The 19,082-nt window shown below is 37.9% G+C and overlaps 1 protein-coding gene across 2 annotated transcripts in view; it reads left to right on the top strand.

Annotated features, from left to right (window-relative positions):
* Positions 1-1,506: 1,506 nt before the first annotated feature.
* The window catches only part of pkhd1l1.1 (PKHD1 like 1, tandem duplicate 1), a 48,846-nt gene continuing 31,270 nt past the window's right edge, over positions 1,507-19,082 (top strand). For both annotated transcript variants that reach the window (XM_087835184.1, XM_087835183.1), the window contains exons 1-31: positions 1,507-1,561; positions 1,660-1,737; positions 2,016-2,160; positions 2,903-2,990; positions 3,085-3,142; positions 3,221-3,314; positions 3,514-3,567; positions 3,666-3,739; positions 3,841-3,883; positions 4,005-4,075; positions 4,161-4,271; positions 6,011-6,103; positions 8,256-8,521; positions 8,606-8,697; positions 8,802-8,961; positions 9,649-9,784; positions 9,888-10,031; positions 10,143-10,297; positions 10,498-10,608; positions 10,750-10,899; positions 10,983-11,107; positions 11,208-11,371; positions 11,589-11,758; positions 14,428-14,560; positions 15,144-15,298; positions 16,045-16,167; positions 16,437-16,542; positions 17,040-17,147; positions 17,260-17,421; positions 17,498-17,619; positions 18,537-18,669. In XM_087835184.1, coding sequence (XP_087691310.1) covers positions 1,507-1,561; positions 1,660-1,737; positions 2,016-2,160; positions 2,903-2,990; positions 3,085-3,142; positions 3,221-3,314; positions 3,514-3,567; positions 3,666-3,739; positions 3,841-3,883; positions 4,005-4,075; positions 4,161-4,271; positions 6,011-6,103; positions 8,256-8,521; positions 8,606-8,697; positions 8,802-8,961; positions 9,649-9,784; positions 9,888-10,031; positions 10,143-10,297; positions 10,498-10,608; positions 10,750-10,899; positions 10,983-11,107; positions 11,208-11,371; positions 11,589-11,758; positions 14,428-14,560; positions 15,144-15,298; positions 16,045-16,167; positions 16,437-16,542; positions 17,040-17,147; positions 17,260-17,421; positions 17,498-17,619; positions 18,537-18,669 — 3,679 coding nt within the window. The remainder of the gene's footprint in view (positions 1,562-1,659; positions 1,738-2,015; positions 2,161-2,902; positions 2,991-3,084; positions 3,143-3,220; positions 3,315-3,513; positions 3,568-3,665; positions 3,740-3,840; positions 3,884-4,004; positions 4,076-4,160; positions 4,272-6,010; positions 6,104-8,255; positions 8,522-8,605; positions 8,698-8,801; positions 8,962-9,648; positions 9,785-9,887; positions 10,032-10,142; positions 10,298-10,497; positions 10,609-10,749; positions 10,900-10,982; positions 11,108-11,207; positions 11,372-11,588; positions 11,759-14,427; positions 14,561-15,143; positions 15,299-16,044; positions 16,168-16,436; positions 16,543-17,039; positions 17,148-17,259; positions 17,422-17,497; positions 17,620-18,536; positions 18,670-19,082) is intronic.

The following is a 19,082-nucleotide window of genomic DNA, read 5'->3' as shown; positions in this document are numbered from 1 at the left end:
CCAGATCCTGGTCTGTTTTCTCACTGGTCTGCTGCGCTCCAGGAATGGTTTGTAAGCAGGCTCAACCGTAACAGAAAGGTGATCAGAGTGGGTGAGGTGGGGGTTTGCTTATTATAAGTACATGGAGAGTACCTGTGTTGAAGAAGAACATCATGTCATTGCTCAAAGACATTTTGATAACAATCTCTTTCCTGGAAGGGGTTTGTTACTTTACATTTCTTTTAAATACCTTGAAGGTGTTTTGTTGGATTCAAGTCAGGTGAAATAGTTAAAACAACTTTTTTCTTTTTGTTCTTGAAATACTCGTGTGATTTTTGACAATGTGCTCTGGATGATTATCATGCTGAAATATTTCTATGATGTCAGGCTTCTGAAGGGAAACAGCGGTTTGGCATGGTGATTCCATCTGTAAAGTCATGAGGACACCCTTCGAATTATTTCATATTTATGAATATTACACCCACTTTGGTGAATTTAATTAAGCAATCTTTCTATGCATTGTTTGGATTTTTTAAATAGACATACCGTAGTCTAAAGGAAAAAGGGCCACCAACTTTGACATTATTTATTATTATTATTATTATTATTATTATTTACTGTTTGCCAGTTTTAGATCTGTTTTCTTTTTATGGTTCAAGGCACAAATTAGTTGAATAGGAAATCTGCAATTAATATAAGGTTGCAAGCATCATAAGGAGTTTTATTTATCATTGTTATGATCACAGACAGTTTTGCAAACACTCAAAGACTGAAAGGGCTAATGCGAGGCACTACTGTACGATATGTTTTATAAATGCAACGTGGAATAACATGACAATAACAATAACAGAATAACATGAAGACCACTTCAAGAGCACATTGTGCAAGTGGAGAATGATTGCACTTTAATGCAAATTTAATGAAAAGGTCATGAAACGGTGGTGTGAAAAAGTCAAAGGCTACACAAAGACCATATTTACTGAAGGACTGAACAAATGCAAAACGTGTATAACTTTGCATACTTTAGCTTTTTATAGCTCCACTTCTTCCTCCACATGTTCATCGATAATTACGTTGCGTGTTCACGGAGCCATTATTTATCACGATTTTTGACTCACTTTCGCTTCTGTTTTTAAATGCAGACATCTTGAAAATCTGATGAATGCAGCAAAAACTTCTTCCAGTCTCCTCCCAGTTTCAGGTGAGGGGCGGGACCCTGAGCACGTTATAAAAAGGTAGTGCGCGTCCCTGAACTCACAGTTTCCAGGTCAACAGGTAAACAGAATTTTCTCACAGCAGGTGAGTTTTGTTCACATAAATGTCACACTGGAAAATGGAAAATACAATTTTTAAAAAAATAATATTTGTTTTAATAATTGCACATTTTACCACATATATTTATTCTATGGCTGTCAATAAATGTCAATGATATTTTTGTTTTAAATAGTACTTTTGTGTCACGTGATTCACAATTGGTCGAGAGAGGGGCGCAGGTGAGGCAGCGAAGTAACCTGGGAGCTCTTCAGGATGGAGGTCAAGTGGAAGGCCGCGGCTCTCCTCCTCGCTCTTTGGTGCTGCTGCGGTAAGTTAAGTCAACTTCTATTCTAAATAAGTTGTTTTAGCTCGCTGTTCATACAGAGGAAAAAAGATTTCTCATGCTGTTTTAATTCAATTTTGCAGATGCTCAGCGCATAACCTCCGTGTCGCCACGCGTAGGAAGCGTCAATGGAGCCACACGACTCACCATTCAAGGAGATGGTAGGAGATCCGTAATGATGTTTAGAAGTAAATTTAAAAAGAAGTGTGGGCATTATTTTACTTTGTAAAACAAGTTATGATGGATTCTGAGATATAAGTCAATTTTAAGCTATTCTGTAGCTAAAAGATGCAGCTGAAGAAGATTTGTTAATGCAGTTGTAACTGTCCTTAGAGTCCTTGTGCCTGCTGGCCTGGTGGGATGATGCTGAAAGATGTGACTCTAAGCCTCAAAAACAATTACCTTCTGAGATTTTGTTGCCCCCCTTTTTTCCTTCCAGGTTTTGCACAGGAGCGGCAGTTCCAGCTGAATCCAGTAGACGACATGTTTGGAAACCGTGTGACCCTGGTGTCAAACAGCCTGTCAGTCCCCTGTGATGTGGAGAGAGACTCCACACACAGCAGCCAGATTATGTGCTACACCAGGTACAGTCCAGGCATACTTTAGCAGCATGTCTGTATTTACTTATTTCACAAGTTACTTAATTATTTCACAGGCACTTTATATTGTCACTTAAAGACCCTACAATATTACAGAAAAACCCCAACAATCAGACGAAAAGCTATGAGCAAATACTTGGCAACAGCAGGATAAAAAACTTCATTTTAACAGGAAGAAACCTACGGCAAAGCCAGGCTCGGGGGAGGCGCAGTCATCTGCTGCAAGTGGTTGGGGGTGAGGGAAGGGAGACAGGAAATAAAACACTTTGCCTAAAATAAATTCCCCTCTGAGCGCCCCTAGTCGTCCTTGTGAATAAAAGATTAATTAACTTTCTAGATAACTTAGCTATAATAGCTGTTGTTTAATACTGGTTAATTGATTAGTCCTTGCATATTGGCCCATTTTTACCAAAACTTTGTACTGTATACATAATGTATGTATGTGTAATTGTATAGAATCTATAGTTGCATATTATTGCATAAAGCTCGAAAGTGGAATTTTATTCCAGTTTTTCATTTTTTATATTACATTTAAAAATAACACAACACAACTTGTACAAACCCCCTGCAGAAGTACTCTGTAATATGAGTCTTAACACTGAGTATTTGTTTAGTTAGGAGTCTGGCTGTTGATGTTCAATATACTGAATATTATAATGATGGCTCTTTTTTAAAGCTACTTCCTGCATGTCATTGCCATCTAAAACCATTACTTTGTCTCTCACAGACCCATGCCATATGATTATTATGAAATCCATGTCAGCGTGGATGGTGTTCCCAGCATGTGCCGTTATAGTTGGTTCTGCAGCTTTAGAGTAAGTCTGTGTGCAACACAGGATTCATTTATCTGTGTTATGGATTTGTCGTGGTCATTGTTTTTTTTATCACCTTTACTTTAACTCTTTTCAGACTGTTTGGTATCGCACGCCTACTATTGAATCTCTGAGTCCAGTCAGTGGTCCTCCAGGTAACGTGTGTGCTGCATTCAGTTATTTTACTGAGTTCACTTTGAACTTTTGTTAAAGCCACTCTAATGACATGGCAGGCACGTTGGTGACTGTGTATGGACGTATCTTTACCGATGTATATGGAAGCAACACAGACTTGAGCTCAAATGGAATCAACGCCAGATTTCTGAGGTAGAAAATGTTAAAATAACTGAAATTGCATTTCTGTAAACCAATTAATCTTACCAAAGCAGCAAAAAGCAATTTTATAAAATGAAAAAAAGGTCACGATTTGAAGTTAATCTGTTAATATTCTGTAACAGATCCACCCTCATCCATCAGTTTTCTTAAACTTTATTTGTACACCTCTGTAATCTTCTTTTTATTGCAGATCCTACATGGGAGGAATGCCTTGTGACCTGCTTAAACCCAACTCAGATGAACGGTAAGTTGTTCACCTGCGTGCTTTCTACATTGAATATATTCAGAGCACTATAAAAGAAAAGACTAAGTTATTTCATTTTTTGCACAATATATCTTAAGGTATAACCTCCAACTGGTTCCTCAATCTTCACAAATGGGATACATGAGCTGCAAAATGACGGGGACGTTTGTTGGTAGGCTGGGTTTGTTCACACTGAAATTACAGCTCTTCTTAATATATGTCACTTTCAAGTTTTCCAAACAACCCTTTAGTAATATATTTTGCATCCAACAGGTCATCAAAACCTGAGTTACATTCTTGATGCAGACTTTGGGAGGTAAAACACTTCAATTGTTTAATGTAAAATTTGTGGCTTCTGAACATTTTTAGCTGTTGCAGATGATAAACTGAAAATTGCGCTGAGAAAAAGCCATTCTTTTTTTCTTTACAATCTGTAGGAGTCAGGCAGTGAAGAAGCTCTACAGGGTTTCAGCTTTGGGCAAGCTGTCCATGTTTCAGACCTTTGCAGGTACTTAGGAGAGCAGATATTTGTTGTTCATGTTGATTCAATTCTTACATTTAGTATTTATTCCTTGTTTTTGTCTTTTTCTTAGAGGTGACAGGGGTCTTTCCTTCAGAGGGTAGCATCATGGGGGGAACTCTGTTGACCGTTCAGGGTCGTTTTTTTGACGAAACTGATCAACCAGCACGCGTTCTCGTTGGAGGTAATCGTCACCATCGGAACAGAAACTCATACAAACACTAACCAGCAACAGCCGTGTTCAGTATGAATGGATACAGCGTTTCCACTAAACAAATCTCTATGTGTTGTTCAAACTACAAGTCACGCAAAGGTGATAATCCTTGTCAACACACCAGCATGTTGGCATGGTTTGAAAACAAAACCACTGACCTGTCAGACAGCAGAGGAAATAGCTTTCCAAAGCACAGAAACACAACACACCATGACAAAAATGCTGCTTTTCCAAGGGCTTCGTGAGTCATGTAGTATGCTGCTGACTTTCAGTTATGGTACATATGCAATAATAATAGATGTGAGACTGTAACTGAACTGATGGAATCACCATTTAAAGGCATTCCTCTCCACAAAGATAACGATACAGATCACTAAATTCAGGTGTTTGCAATGCATTGGAAATGTATGTCAGCTGTGATGTGACACACAAATGATCAGTAACAGACTGGAGAGTGTAATGTGGAGACGAATTAGTTTTTTATGAGTTTTACAGTTAGAAAATATAAAACCAAACAGTAATTTATTCTGTAAGTATTTATATATTTGCATATTTGAAGTTGTAAGAGCCAATTAAAGGTTAATTTTATTGGTACTGGTAAAATGATTAGAGGAGAAATATACATGTTTGAAGTTAAGAATATAATTTCTAGTTAATTTCAAAATACTGTTTTGTTAAAGGTATAGAATATAGAAGTGCGATATTCTAATGCGCTTTTTAGTATTTTGGGCTTCCGGCACACTGTAATTACGTAGTTGGGGAGTCGGATAAGCTGGAAGCAACACAGTTTTTTGACCGAGTCTTGCCATGTAAATGAAAAGTTCAAATAAACATCTTTTTTGCAAGAAAAGTACCTGGACTTGCTCGCGTTTCAAATGCATGTTGCCGGACTGACTCCTAAAGGTGGTACAGAAGAGTGAAATAGAGACGGAGTGCCCACTACAGAAGTTATAGATGATTTTAAAGATGTTAAATGCAGAAATAGCCATTGAATTGTCAGCTACAAAACATTACCAGTTAGAAAATTGTACAAATGTATGGTGGTAGAAAGAAACAAAGAAATAAAATCTAAGTGGTGATGGAAAAAAATATTTGCAGAAAAATATATTCATACATCATAATAAATTTGATTTATATTTATTTTTAAATGAGTTACAAAATGACTAACAGGAAGAAATAAAATATATATTAAACCGGCTGAAAAATAAGTAAAATAAGTAAAGAAAACCTACAACACACGTGAATTATATAATAGATTATATTATTGTGTTTTTGTTTTAAAGGTAGACTTTTAAAGTTAAAGGTGGATTATAGGTGAAGTACTTTATATGTTGAATTACAAGTTTTAAAAATGTAATCAGATTAACTACTGTTTAGCCATCATATTGATGCAAGACAGGAAAAGGTAGACCACGGGTAGTACTGTGAGTGTACTGTGATAAAATTGTTGGATGTTACATGGACTTAAATGTCAATGAAGTACCTTGATACTCATTGATGTACTTACATACAATACTTTGTATTAATTGTGCTTTCTGCCACCATCGAGTGGTTGTAAAATGTTTCAAAATTCTACACGTTAGGTAAATAAACCCCCCCACATGAAAACAGGCTTTTTTCAGCTCTGCTGTTTTTTTCTGCATGTGTGTGTAAAGTTGATGTGAGCTAAAATGTACCTTTAGCCGCTGACGTTTGATCTTTTTCCACAGGCCTGCCTTGTGAAGTTCAGAGTGTGGACGATGACAGAATCACATGCAAGACTGCAGAACACCAGATGAACAAGAACGCAGCAGTCTACCCGGGTGAGAACGCGCCGTCTCCTCTGATGTATTTGTCTTTTAACTGGCACTTGTTTTGATCCATCCTGCCGCTGTCATACCGTGTAATTATCTAAGTAACACATGGGAATCTGTGGACAACTCGAAGAGTGGAAGAATTTCTATTTGTCAACAAATCTGCTGTCTTAGAGATTTCATCTTGTCCTTGTCACCTTTTATCAAGACTCTGACTTTGATGTGCTGTGTGCTGGAATGAGATAATCATTCCAGCACAAACAATCACTTTAATCGTGCATCACAGAAAAGTTCTAAGTCACGATGACGTGAATGGAAAAAAACACACACATGCCTTTTAATGTTTTTCAATTTCTACCACTGTTTCTATCAGGAACATAATCATCTTTAACTTTTCGTTAAATACACATTGGTACCCTGGATGTTTTATCTTTGTCATATTTCAGCATACACAAACAGACCTAAAAACTGACTGTACAGGCAGGCTTAAATATAAAGCACACCCTTTACTCGTGGATAGGAAGCAATAGAAACTACAAAAAGTGAGAGAAGAATAACAAATCCATGCTATGTTTGCACAAAGGGCTAATTCGGGAAAGAAGACAGAGCTGTGAAAACACACATATCCAAGTAATTCAGGTGATTAAACAAGAGGAAACCAAATATAAGACATAAATGACAAGTAACTAGTAAACAAATAGTGAAAGCCATAACTTAATGGGGAAATACAGAAACATAAAATAACTTTCTGTAACAGAAGAGACACAGGAGGATGAAACACTGAGGGAATAAAATAAAATAACAGGAGCTGGAAGTAAACACTCAAAACTGAGGCCAAGGAATAACATCAAGATGAAAATCTACACAGTAAGACAACTAATAACCAAACATAAAAATATTTAATAATAAATACAACTTGAAAGTCCCAAAACTGAAAGCTCTGGTGGTGACATCACCGTACCGAAGAGGTGGCTGACACAAACACATTGTAGCATATGAAAGGTCTCCAAGTTCTATCAGTGAAGACCAGATCCTGATCCACAGCTGTGTACTTCACTTAAATATTCATAGAATGAATGTTAAATATTGTATTGAAGTTATTTGTACAAAGTCCATGTTGAGTCTGAGGGGGTCGGTTAGGAATTCGGGTGATCTGTTATGACCCATATATAATCTTAATCTTTAACGACTTGTTATTTATTGTTCTTTTGATGTAAAATTTGCTTCAAGATGCACAAAACTTATTTAAATGGATTACCAGCTTCTGCATTTACCAAGTATGTATTTCAAAAAATACCCTTGACAGTTAAATCAGATCTGGGCTTTGAGGAGATACTGTTGTCCAAAAAAAAAAATCCTTTCACCAGAGAACCTTCTGATGATAAAAAATGACTCACCTGTCCTTTGTGTTAAAACGAGGTCAAAAAGCAGCCGTACTGGCTCGCTGCCTTTTCTGTTTTTATTTGCTTTGCTTTTTCCGTGTTTGTCTGATTCAGGCCCGTCTGGTTTTCATCTTTCGCCACTGGGATTTTATGTTGTAACACTCTTTTGCTTTCGTGGTGTGGCTGTAGCTCAGGTGGCAGAGCAGGTCAGCCACTAATCAGAAGGTCGGTGGTTCGATCCCAGGCTGCCTCCTGGCTGCATGACAAATATCCTTGGGCAAGATACTAACCCCATGTTTGCCTACTGGTGGTCAGAGGGCCCGGTAGTGCCAGTGTCCGGCAGCCTCGCCTCTGTCAGTGCGCCCCAGGGCATCTGTGGCTACAATGTAGCTTGCCATCGCCTGTGTGTGAATGACTGAATGTAGTGTGAAGCGCTTTGGGGTCCTTAGGGACTAGAAAAGCGCTATACAAAGTATTTGAAATGAGTTCATGTTGTTCATTATTTACTTCGTTTGTAGCTTTTCTCACACTTGTAAGCCTTTTATCTTACCGTTGTTCATCTTGACTAATTTTAGTATTTAGCTCAGGGACAAAAGCAGTGTGGCCCTAAAATACATTGACAACAAACATTGTTGCTGATATTAGTCTATTGATTGCTTTTATTATAGATTATTATGCTAAAAAACATTTAATATGCCATCTCTTTGGCATTTAATTTTCTTTCCTTGATTAAGCGACTAACTGTTTTTGCATGCCTCACTTTTACTTTTTATGTGAAGGCGGAAGAGGCTTGAAAATGGAGGTGTGGAACAACTCGTGGCCCTCTTCTCTCAGCAATATTTGGAGCTACAACAAGAACACAACTGGCTACTGGTCTCAGTGGATCGACTCCATGCCCTACGTCTTACCCAGAGAAATGGATTACTTCACCACACGATTTACAGGCTTCTTTGTCCCTCCTGCCACCGGCAACTACACGATATACTTGAACTGTGATGATCGATGTGATCTCTATCTCAGCAACTCGAGCCGCCCTGAAAATAAGGTGTGACAAGATTATTTTTTCTTCAAAACACAGTACAGTTTACTGTTCTTAAGTGATAATAATTTCCTAAATCCTTTACTTCAGGTTAAAGTTGCATATCAGCCATATTATGTCAGTGACTACACACAACTGGCGTCACAAAAGTCACAAGTACTGGCCTTGGAGAAAGACAAACCGTAAGCCTGGCAGCCTGCAGCTTTATTTACCCCAAATCATTCATCCAAAGTATACCAAAGATTTTATAGGCATACCTAAAATAACTATAAATATTTTGTTTTAGGTATTACATGGAAATTCTTCAACAGGAATATGCCGGTGCAGCTACCATCAACTTGGGCTTGTTCCAAGGGGAGAGTTCCTACACAGAAGACCAGACGGATGATGCTGTCAATGAAGTCCAGGATATTGGTGCTGATTACGACGTGTTTGATGAGGAGCAGGTACGGCACGTGGTAGCTACATATCAGACTAGTGTATATAGTAATGTACTGTAGGTATGACGTTGCAACACTGTTTGTAATGCTTTAAAGTTACAGGTGACAGTGAAGGTTGCTCATTATTTGTTGTTCTAGCTATATCAATAGTTATCTAATGGAAGCCTAGTCTAAGCTACTTCCAGCTATTTTATTAGAAATAAATCAAATGACCAATATATTCACACAGCTAAATATAATAAAGTTCTGCTGAGTCCAATATATTTTCAAGGGTGTGATGAAGACCACTCAGAATGCTTCAAAATGTCTTCAAACTATATGTTTTGGTATTTTATTTGCCTGGAAGACCTCTAATGGCAGAAATGCTGTGAATGTACAAATCATCCAAAAGATGTAGTCGGACGTTTGGGTAAATATACTCTTTCATAAACAGGAGCATGTTTGGTTAGTTAGCTTAGAAATAAAAAATAAAAAGATGAGATACAGTAACATGCTACAAGTTTGAGCATTAAACAGTGTTACTATAGCCCCCTCTGTTGGACAGAGCTAGGCTGGGTTTGCTCCTGTTTTGCAAAAGTTGCAAAGTGCATGGGAACACCTCTGACCTTGAGTTGGATAAGTTGAAGAAAATGGATGGAATGATGTTTTTCATAGCTTTGTGCCTCATTTCTGCACATTTCCACTGTTACCCAGGTGGTTACCTTTGACATGTGGCCCGCCAATGTGGCTGGAGTCAAGGAAGTCCAGAACGTGACTGTGAGCAGCAGCTGTTCTGACGCAGTCTGTAGTAGCGCCTTCTTCAGCCTCGGCTATGGACGTGCCATGACTGGTAATGTGAAAAACACTGAGTAAACTTGGATTTGGTAGCCACAAAAAAACTTGCATATCTTGGCCCAAAATACACGTTGTTTCTTCATCTTTGCCTCGTTTAGCACCGATCGCAGTCAGCGCTTCAGCAGCTGAGGTAGAAACAGCTTTGAACAGCCTGTGGTCCATCAAACCTGACACGGTCATGGTCACCAAACAACAAAGCAGCGAAGGGTCTCACTTTATAGTCACTTTCAATTCTGACAGAGGTATGAAGAACCAAAGCGAGGCGGATGCATAAAATAATTAAAAAGAGTAAGCTTGTGTTGAGCTTTTCTGTTGGGTGTTAAATTTGTGCGTTTTGCTCTCTTGGCTTGTAGGTGACTTTAAACGTCTTCACTTTGAGGTTTTTGGTTCAGACACCAACATCACTGTTACTGAGGTTACCAAGGGGAGGGGCAACATGAAAACCTTCACTCTGCTCTGGGGAAGAATCCCTACAAAGCCCATCGCCTTCAATGCATCCAAATCTGAGGTCTGTATTGTAAAAAAAAAGAAGAGTCCAGTGACTGTCTCAAGTTTAGCTGAGATATTTTTGTCATATTATTCACAGACTGACTAGGATGAAGATTGTTGTGGAAAATAACTAGCAAAGATCCTGCAAAAACTGAATTTTTACAGTTTTGTTAAAGGTGTGATGTCTTGAGGTAACTAATGTCCAGCTTGTGTGAACAGGTTCAGTCGGCTCTGGAAGATCTGATGAAAGCAGAGTGTCCGGGGGAGATCTTGACTTTTGAAGGCACTGATGTGAAATACTTCAAAGACTTTGAAAATGACACTTCGCAGGTTTGTGGGGACAAATAAAAATACTAAAACAGAAAAGAAATGTCTTTAAAAATGAAACAGAAAACTGTAAGAAATGATTTCTTAAATTTTTAGAGAATTTGATTGTGGATTCTCAGTTTTCTGCTTTTTTCCATTCATCAGTTCAATATTGCAAACGGAGGGACGCCTGTAGATCACTCGGGATTCTGCGGCCGGTGGTCGCTGAAGAACGCCGAGATCCTTTTCAAGGACAGCTACACAACAGAGTCTGGAGATAAATATGGACCGGTTTCATTGGACAAGCACCCAATGGTAAAATCAATCATTTATGTATGTATTGTTGATGGCATTGTGCAGCTACCTTTTTCACAAATATCCATTTAATTTTCTTCCAGCTTTGCTTTGCATACAAGGGAATGTTGAAAGATGAAGTTGGAATGAGGTTCACTTACCAGGACAGCAAAGGCACAACGCTAACACTCACAACAAAGATTAACACTATCTTCAACAAGGGCTCCAAGTCAGTGCTAAGTCCTAAAAGTGCTTTTGATTTATCCAAAATGTGCAAAGACACTAATTACATATCGGTGCAGCGTGTAAATAAGATATTTTCTTCACAGATGGAGTTACAAATGCATGAATCTGCGAAGTTCTCTGCAGACACAATACATTGGGAGCAGATACAGTCTGCTGGAGTTCTACCTGTACAAGGATACTTCTGGTGAAGATTTCTACATAGATGTCGTTCATATCGGAAAGATGGCCACTGCAATTGATGAAAATGGTACAGAGTTGGATAGTACTTATTGTTTAATTGTGCAGACAGTATTCAAGTATCTTAATATTCTGCTGAAAAGTACATTTTTTTATATCTATCCTACCGTTTTGCAGAATACCTTTAAATGTATAACTTTGATGCCTGTACAGGGAGTCTTAAACACTTGTTTTCTCCCTAATTAAATATTGATACACTTAATTTTCCTAATTTTTTTATTGCACAGCTGTTCCTAACAAGAGGAGGCCCGCTCCTTTTGAGAATTCTGGTCGGTCCTTCGAGTTGATCTCCGTCAGCAAACATGCATCATCTGCTTCACGGATCAGCTATGAGATCAAAGCCACACCTGTAGACTGTGCGTTTGATTTTCCACTTCTAGGCGTCGGCTTCCTGCAGGTAGGATTTAGATGTGTTAATTTAGATGTGTAAAATAGAAATATTGATTAAGAAGTCTTTAGATTTCTGGAAACCACAAATGTAACGTCGGTTCAGTTCAGGTTGGGTTTGTTGTTAAAAGTCAGCAGACTAGACTAGAAGACTAGAAGCTTAGGTTTAGCAAGCTAACCTACATTCTTAATGCAACTGGGAAATTTTCAGGCCTTTTATTGTGGCTATCAAGGCAAAGATTTTGATTTCTGACTTCTTGTTATTGTTCAAAACTTGAGATAAATCTAAACTACATTTTCTGATGCACTTTAGCAAATGTCTTTTTGACTCTGCGCTTAGACTTTTTACCTGCATCCAACCAATGCCTGTTACGATGTGATTGCTTAATAGAAACTATGCTACAGAAAAAGGAGGCATAAGTTCTACTAATTTGTAACAACTGCGATACCTGCTTCTAATAAAACATAAATTTACACAAAAATGTAAAAAAAGGAAAAAAAAAGAAAAAAAAAGAAACTATGCTACAAACAGAAAACCAAAAAGCACAGGTTATATACATCATGTCTTGTCCCTGTCCTACAATGCTGTATATATCCAAGTGCAGAATCTGATTTTTTTTTTCTTGTTCTGCAAATAATGAGAACAATTTTTGGCTGTTGAAATCCTAACTTTTTGTTAAAAAAAAAATATATATATATTGTGTTGCTAAAATTAAATGGGAGAAGAAGGGGCTTTCCCAGTAAGGCCAGTACTGTGGGATCTTATTGGAGTAACAGTATGAGTTTAGGCTTGTTGGCTTGTGTTTCTTGGAAAACAAATCCACACAAAGAAAGGACCGAGGCTAAAAGTTAAGCCTGCATTTCTGTGCTATTGTGTTACGATGTCTACGGATTGTCTCAATAAAACAAACCAAAAGATGATAAAGGAAGAGTGAGTAGATATAAAGTTTCAAAATTGCCTTAGTAGCAGTATTTTGAAACCAGATGTCCTGCTTAAGAGATCAGCGTTGCCTCAGCAATGTGAATGAAAGCAGTAGAAATGTACAGTGACCTGCAGGCACCTGTGCAATATAAGTTACAGTACAGAGAGGCACCTTAATGATCCTGTATGCGTGTCATGCCTCCACCTGCTCTACAGTCATTATTTGGCTAACAAATTAAAGCAGAAGCAGCACCAAAGCATAATGTCAGCTATTTCAGTTAAAGCTGACATTAATCTTTGCGCAGTTTATGTGGGTTTTCTGCTTCATGTTGTTTTAACAGGTGTTCGTTTCCCATTTAAAATCCAGCTTGTAGAACTACATTTAGTATCAATAAGATGAAGGTTTTTTTGTTTGTTTAGATGGCCTCACATTTGACTGTTATACAGAATAGTTCATGATTACCTCAAAGACTGCATGGTGCCCAGTCCTGTGGCTGCAAAACATGATCCCAAATCATCACCCCTCCACCAGTGTGCTTGAGGATTGGGGTGTTTGTACCCATCCAAAGAAGCCATACTTGTTTAGTCTTTTTTTAATAGTGCTGCCATGAAATTTAATATTTACCATGCCAACTGAGGTGTACTTCTTGGTTTTAGTTTTTCTTTTTTTAATACTTTTTCTAAGCACTGCACAGTCGGACTGTGGTTTGAATTTCAATTCAATTCAATTCAATTCAATTCAATCAATTTTATTTATATAGCGCCAAATCACAACAAAAGTTGCCTCAGGGCGCTTCATAGATACAGAGAAAAACCCAACAATCATATGACCCCCTATGAGCAAGCACTTTGGCGACAGTGGGAAGGAAAAACTCCCTTTTAACAGGAAGAAACCTCCGGCAGAACCAGGCTCAGGGAGGGGCGGCCATCTGCTGCGACCGGTTGGGGTGAGAGAAGGAAGACAGGATAAAGACATGCTGTGGAAGAGAGACAGAGGTTAATAACAGATATGATTCAATGCAGAGAGGTCTGTTAATACATAGTGAGTGAGAAAGGTGACTGGAAAGGAAAAACTCAATGCATCATGGGAATCCCCCGGCAGCCTATGTCTATTGCAGCATAACTAAGGGAGGATTCAGGGTCACCTGGTCCAGCCCTAACTATATGCTTTAGCAAAAAGGAAAGTTTTAAGCCTAATCTTGAAAGTAGAGATAGTGTCTGTCTCCCGAATCCAATTTGAATTTGGGAAGATTTTGGAATTGTGTTAACACGTACCTGAATGCCACAGACTGACAAAACCTTTAAGATAAGATAAGATAAAATAAGAAGAACTTTATTCATCCTGAGGGAAATTCTTTCGTCATAAATATACAGAGGAGGTCACACTTGTTGATGATCAGTTAATCAATGGATTTGATTAGCAGCATCTGAATGCTATCTTATTTCCTTTGAAAACAGTGAGTGAAATTCTTGTGACAGGATGTATTTACAGAATAAAGCTAGTTTACGCTGCTCATTAACATAAGTAAACTAAATGCAGAAAAGTTAAAAAACAGCATACATCATATTGCTATTTGAACCAAACACACAATATAATGAGCACAACATCCAGAGAGTCCTTTAAACACTGTCCCACAATGAGCCTAAAGTGAGTTCACTCATGATCCATTTTCTGGATCATTTTCAAACTTTACAACCAGGATTAAGAAGCCAAATCGAAATGTGTTGATATTTTTTCTCTTCACTGTCTTTCCAAGATGTCCAACAACAGTGAGGACGCGGCTGAGTTTAAAGAAGGAGCTGCCACAGTGACCATCGCCCGCCCTCACCGAGCCTCCCCTCCTCTGAACGGCACTTTTGATGCGATGATTTACGGTGGTCGAGCTGAAGGTAGCGCTGACAGACATTAGTAGAATTTGCATTGTAACAGCTGCCTTGCCTGCATCTGCGGTGGTCCACAGTTAGGATTATCCAAAAGGTTCAATTCTGTGTGACCTATAACTAATTACTGACTTCCACGCTACTCGTATGCCATTGTTGCCATTGTGAAGGATGACAGGTTGACATTAATCCAATGTAAATGCACAAAAGCTCTTTTTAAAAGTTTACAAAGCTTCTGAAGGCTCAAAGAGAAAGAAACAGGGAGCTGAAGCTTCAGGTAGTGTTAGCTCTGCAACGTTATGTCTGCGTCTCTGAGGTTCACAGATGAAAAACTAATGACTAATAGTGTTTATTCTTAGATTAACGTTAGATTTAAAACATAGCACTCTAGGATCAATACATCTGCTATAGCTTCAGTTATTATTTTACCACTTTTCCACTTAGTGTTTCTGTGATATATAAAATAGTGATGTACTGCAGCTTCATGAGGGGAAACCTAATAGATGTGGTACAAATATCATTCATTTTTGGATATCTTTACACGGCTATCATTAAAAATGCTTTTAATGACAAAACAAGTCCTTGTTTTTAGGTTTATCTGTGGACATCAGTAAGGAGGACCTGAAGTATGCCCTGGAGGGAATTGCAGGGATGGGCCAGGTCACCGTCCAAAAGTCTGGAACCTGCAGACGTCCCCAGTGGAGAGTTAAGTGGCTCACAAAGCCAGGAGACCAACCTCTGATCCAGGTCTGACTCCACCGCTTCCTGTTGTGTTTGTGTTCCTTTATGTCTTTGCTCTTTTACACTTTCTCTATTAAAATGTAAATTTCGTTTCCCATCAAACATATACGTTTGATAGGAAAGGCTACTTTTTCTCTAATAAAGAAAACCCTATGAAAGACCAAAACTGCCAAAATCGAGAATAAATAGAAATAAATGAAGATCTCCATCAATAACATAGTATTAAAAATAAATGTAGACTTTGTGTATAGTGACTTTTTTCTGCTAGATTAGCTAACAGCTTCATTTCTGTAATGATCTCCTGACTCAAAGCAGTCATGTGCTCCGTGACCCCAAAACACTGAATTACAGTCTGCTCATTTGCATTTTTTAAAGCAGAAAATGCATAAATAAATACAATTTGTGGAATATGCTACAGAAAATTAAATAAAAAGAAATGAACACCATATTAGCTAAATGAGGCGCTAATAGAAGTAAAATTAATGAATGATAAAATGTTAATAAATATTAATTTATGTCACAGTTTTAAAATTTTAAACTTAGTATATTTCATTATATTTTATATTTTTTGGTCCATTCACTGACATGACTTTTTGATTTTGGCACTTTTCTATAAATGTTGCTTAAAATTACTATTGTGATACAACATTAGATATGTGGAAATATCCATATTAGCAACAAAAGCTTCAATAACAACATGTACATAAAAGTTATAAACATACATCATACATTGTGATTTTCACTCACTACAGTTCGATTACTCGTCAGTTGTCGGGGAAAATGTCATTATTTCGGCCACGGAAACACAAAAGGGAGGTCTGTGGATTCGAAGCCTGACAGGAGACTTTTTCCGAGTGTGGGAAAACAAACCACAGGTATGACTGCGAATCAAAAAGCCTCCAGCCCAGGTGGTTTCAAGTTTCAAGTTATGTGTGTCCAACCGTCTGCTATAGCTACAGCTAATCTGTTAATGTGTTTTTGTTACCGTGCATCCTGTAGAGCAAGTTTTGTTTTTTCTGTTTGCATAAAGCTGATGTATTTTTATATTCTGAGCCTGCAGGAAGCATGTTTACTTGAATAACTTGTTTGTACAGCGGTGATTGACAGCAGTCTTTAATAACTGTCTCGTTATGACCGCTCGCAGGTGGAGGTTCAAATCAACGGCATCCCAGCAAAGTGTTCTGGTGACTGTGGCTTTATATGGTCCGAAGAGAAAACTCCAGTCGTGACAGGAATCAGCCCTTCTCAAGGTGTTCAGTTCATCACCAAGTTACTGTTACCTGCTGTACTTTGTAACTTTAGTTCCTTTGACTCTGGTCTCTTTGCACATTTAACTTAAAACTTAAAAAAAACTTAATAAGTAATAAGTAATGAAATAAAAATGATAGTTATGATTAATAAAGAATAAATGAATTATAGAATAGATGCACAGAAATGACACAGTGAGTCAGCTTAAAAAGCTGGTGAGTCTGGATTTAAATGCTGTTTGTGATGCAGTTGAACTTATCTGAAAATGGAGACCGTTCTGGAGTTTAGGAGCTCCAGCTTTGAACAAAACGCCCACCAGTGAAGGCTTTGTTATCCAAAACTTGTCAATCAACACCAGTTTTTGACAGTATTCGTATAAAGCCTGTTGTCAGTCTCATATTATTTGATCAAGTCCTGGAAGTTTTGTAAATTATGCCGTGTGTTTTTATGCCGTACTGTATGGTGAAGGCAGCTTATGTAATTTAATATAATGTTTCAGGTTCTAATGGTCTGGGGACTCTCTTAACTGTCACTGGGACTGGCTTCGGCAGTGAAAATGCTTCCATTATGGTGGGAAAGGCCAGGTGCCACGTTGAAGCAACCACAGGTGAGTAAAGTTATTTTTGAGAAGTGAACATTTTACTCTAGGTTCTCGTTAAGATAACTCAGATGATACTTGTCTCCAGGAGACTAACTATAACATGCAAAATATATTTCAGCTACCACTCAAGTATGCAGACTTGGCAGCACCAGTGCCGGCACATACCCAGTGTTAGTAAGCTTCCCCTCTCTGGGCGATTCACGCTTTTCAGACAGCAACTTCCTCTTTACCTACCAGCTCATCGTGTCTTCTTTCGTCCCGCTCTCTGGAAGCGTTGCAGGTACAACCACGATCCTCTATGTGAGCCATGAAACACCTAATTCTGCGAGACAATTATTGTTTTCTTTTTTCCTCAGGAGGGACCCTGCTGACAGTGAGAGGCTTTGGCTTCAGCCAGAACGCTACAATTACTGTTGGCAGTGCAGAGTGCACACTGATTGATTCAACTGACACTGAACTGAAATGCAGAACACCAGCAGTAAGTCCCCACACTGCAAACTCATTTTTATACACAGTGTTTACCTGCAATAGCATGCAAATAAAATAGCTGTAGTGTAGTGTGCTGAGTAAATGAGCAGAAAACAAGAAGAATGCAAACTGAAAAAACTCCAGAGTTGGTAGAAATTAGTCAAATAATTTCATATAATTTCATATTTAATTATCCAATCCAATATCCAGATCTGTAGCTACATTGCAATATTTAAAAAACACTTTTTTAGGTACACTAAGAATCTAAATTTAATGTGAGTACTTGCTGGATCATGCATAATAATTACAAGACATAATAAAATAAAAACAAATATAAAAAGCTTGAAGCTTTCTTAGGATGTTTTAAAAATGTTTATATATCAGTGATTTTTAAAAAAAAAAATTTTTGCTGAAGTTAATCCAGCAATGAGAACTGAAATTTAAACTCAGGCTTTAGCCACTGACGTATTAAGTGACTTACAAAATTTCTCTACGGTCAAGTAAATGCATTGGAGTCGTTATTAACTTGTTCTTTTCACTAATTTTCCTATTAAAACTATTTCAAATGACACTTTGCATGGATACTATAATAGATATAGCATATGTATTATTGTGTTAATTTTTGTAGTCAGTCAGACGTCACAAACTACTGCAGTCATTTCTTGTGATGTAGCGTACTGACAAAACTGTTAAATGCATTAAAACAACAGAATATTTGAGTAACATTTGTTATAAAGAAATAAGTTCATGCTACGTTCACCACCAGGCCATTGGTCATATCAGACAGAGCATGCCCAGAAATGACATAATTAGTTACATGGTCTTGTCATAATAAAACTTACATAACTTAATGTTTTGTAACATTATATTATTTCCCGCCTTTAGCTCTGAATAAGGTGCTTACTTTTATTAAAATGCTTATTTCAGGGAGCTGTGGGATCACAGACGGTCACGGTGTTGTTGGGAAACATGAGTCAGACGGCCATCAGCTCCTTCACCTACGATAATAACCTCACCCCACAGATCACAGGCCTGAATCCCCTGACCACCACTGTGATTGGTAAGCTCAGCATCTTTTTTATGCTGAATGGAGCTGTTGTGTTTATGCATCAAATAACCTTTAACGCAGCTATAGAGATCGTATGATTCATTTAAGTAAAGATTAATGAGTTTAATGAGGATGAAGGTGGGTTTTGTCCTTTAAAGGTTACTTTCAGTCCTAACTGTCTGCTGTTTTAGAGTCTGCTTCCCCTTTGTGCTTGAAAAGAAAAGGATTCAGTGTTTCTTCATTGAATTTCAAGCCTCTTCATACACAAAGTAAACCACATATAGGCACAGTGCATTTGTTGTTATTCAGTTAGTGCTATGAAAACAGTGAATCCAGAAAATATTGAAGGGTTATGTATTTTTGTCAGTAACTTTTACACAGGATAGGTTACATCACATGAAATGTGTCCTTTCACAATGTATTTT

Source organism: Neolamprologus brichardi, chromosome 22 (assembly GCF_056152115.1).
Source record: "Neolamprologus brichardi isolate AB-2024 chromosome 22, ASM5615211v1, whole genome shotgun sequence".
Lineage (NCBI taxonomy): Eukaryota > Metazoa > Chordata > Actinopteri > Cichliformes > Cichlidae > Neolamprologus > Neolamprologus brichardi.
The sequence above is the reverse complement of the archived record's forward strand: the minus strand, read 5'-3'. Positions and strand labels throughout refer to the sequence as shown.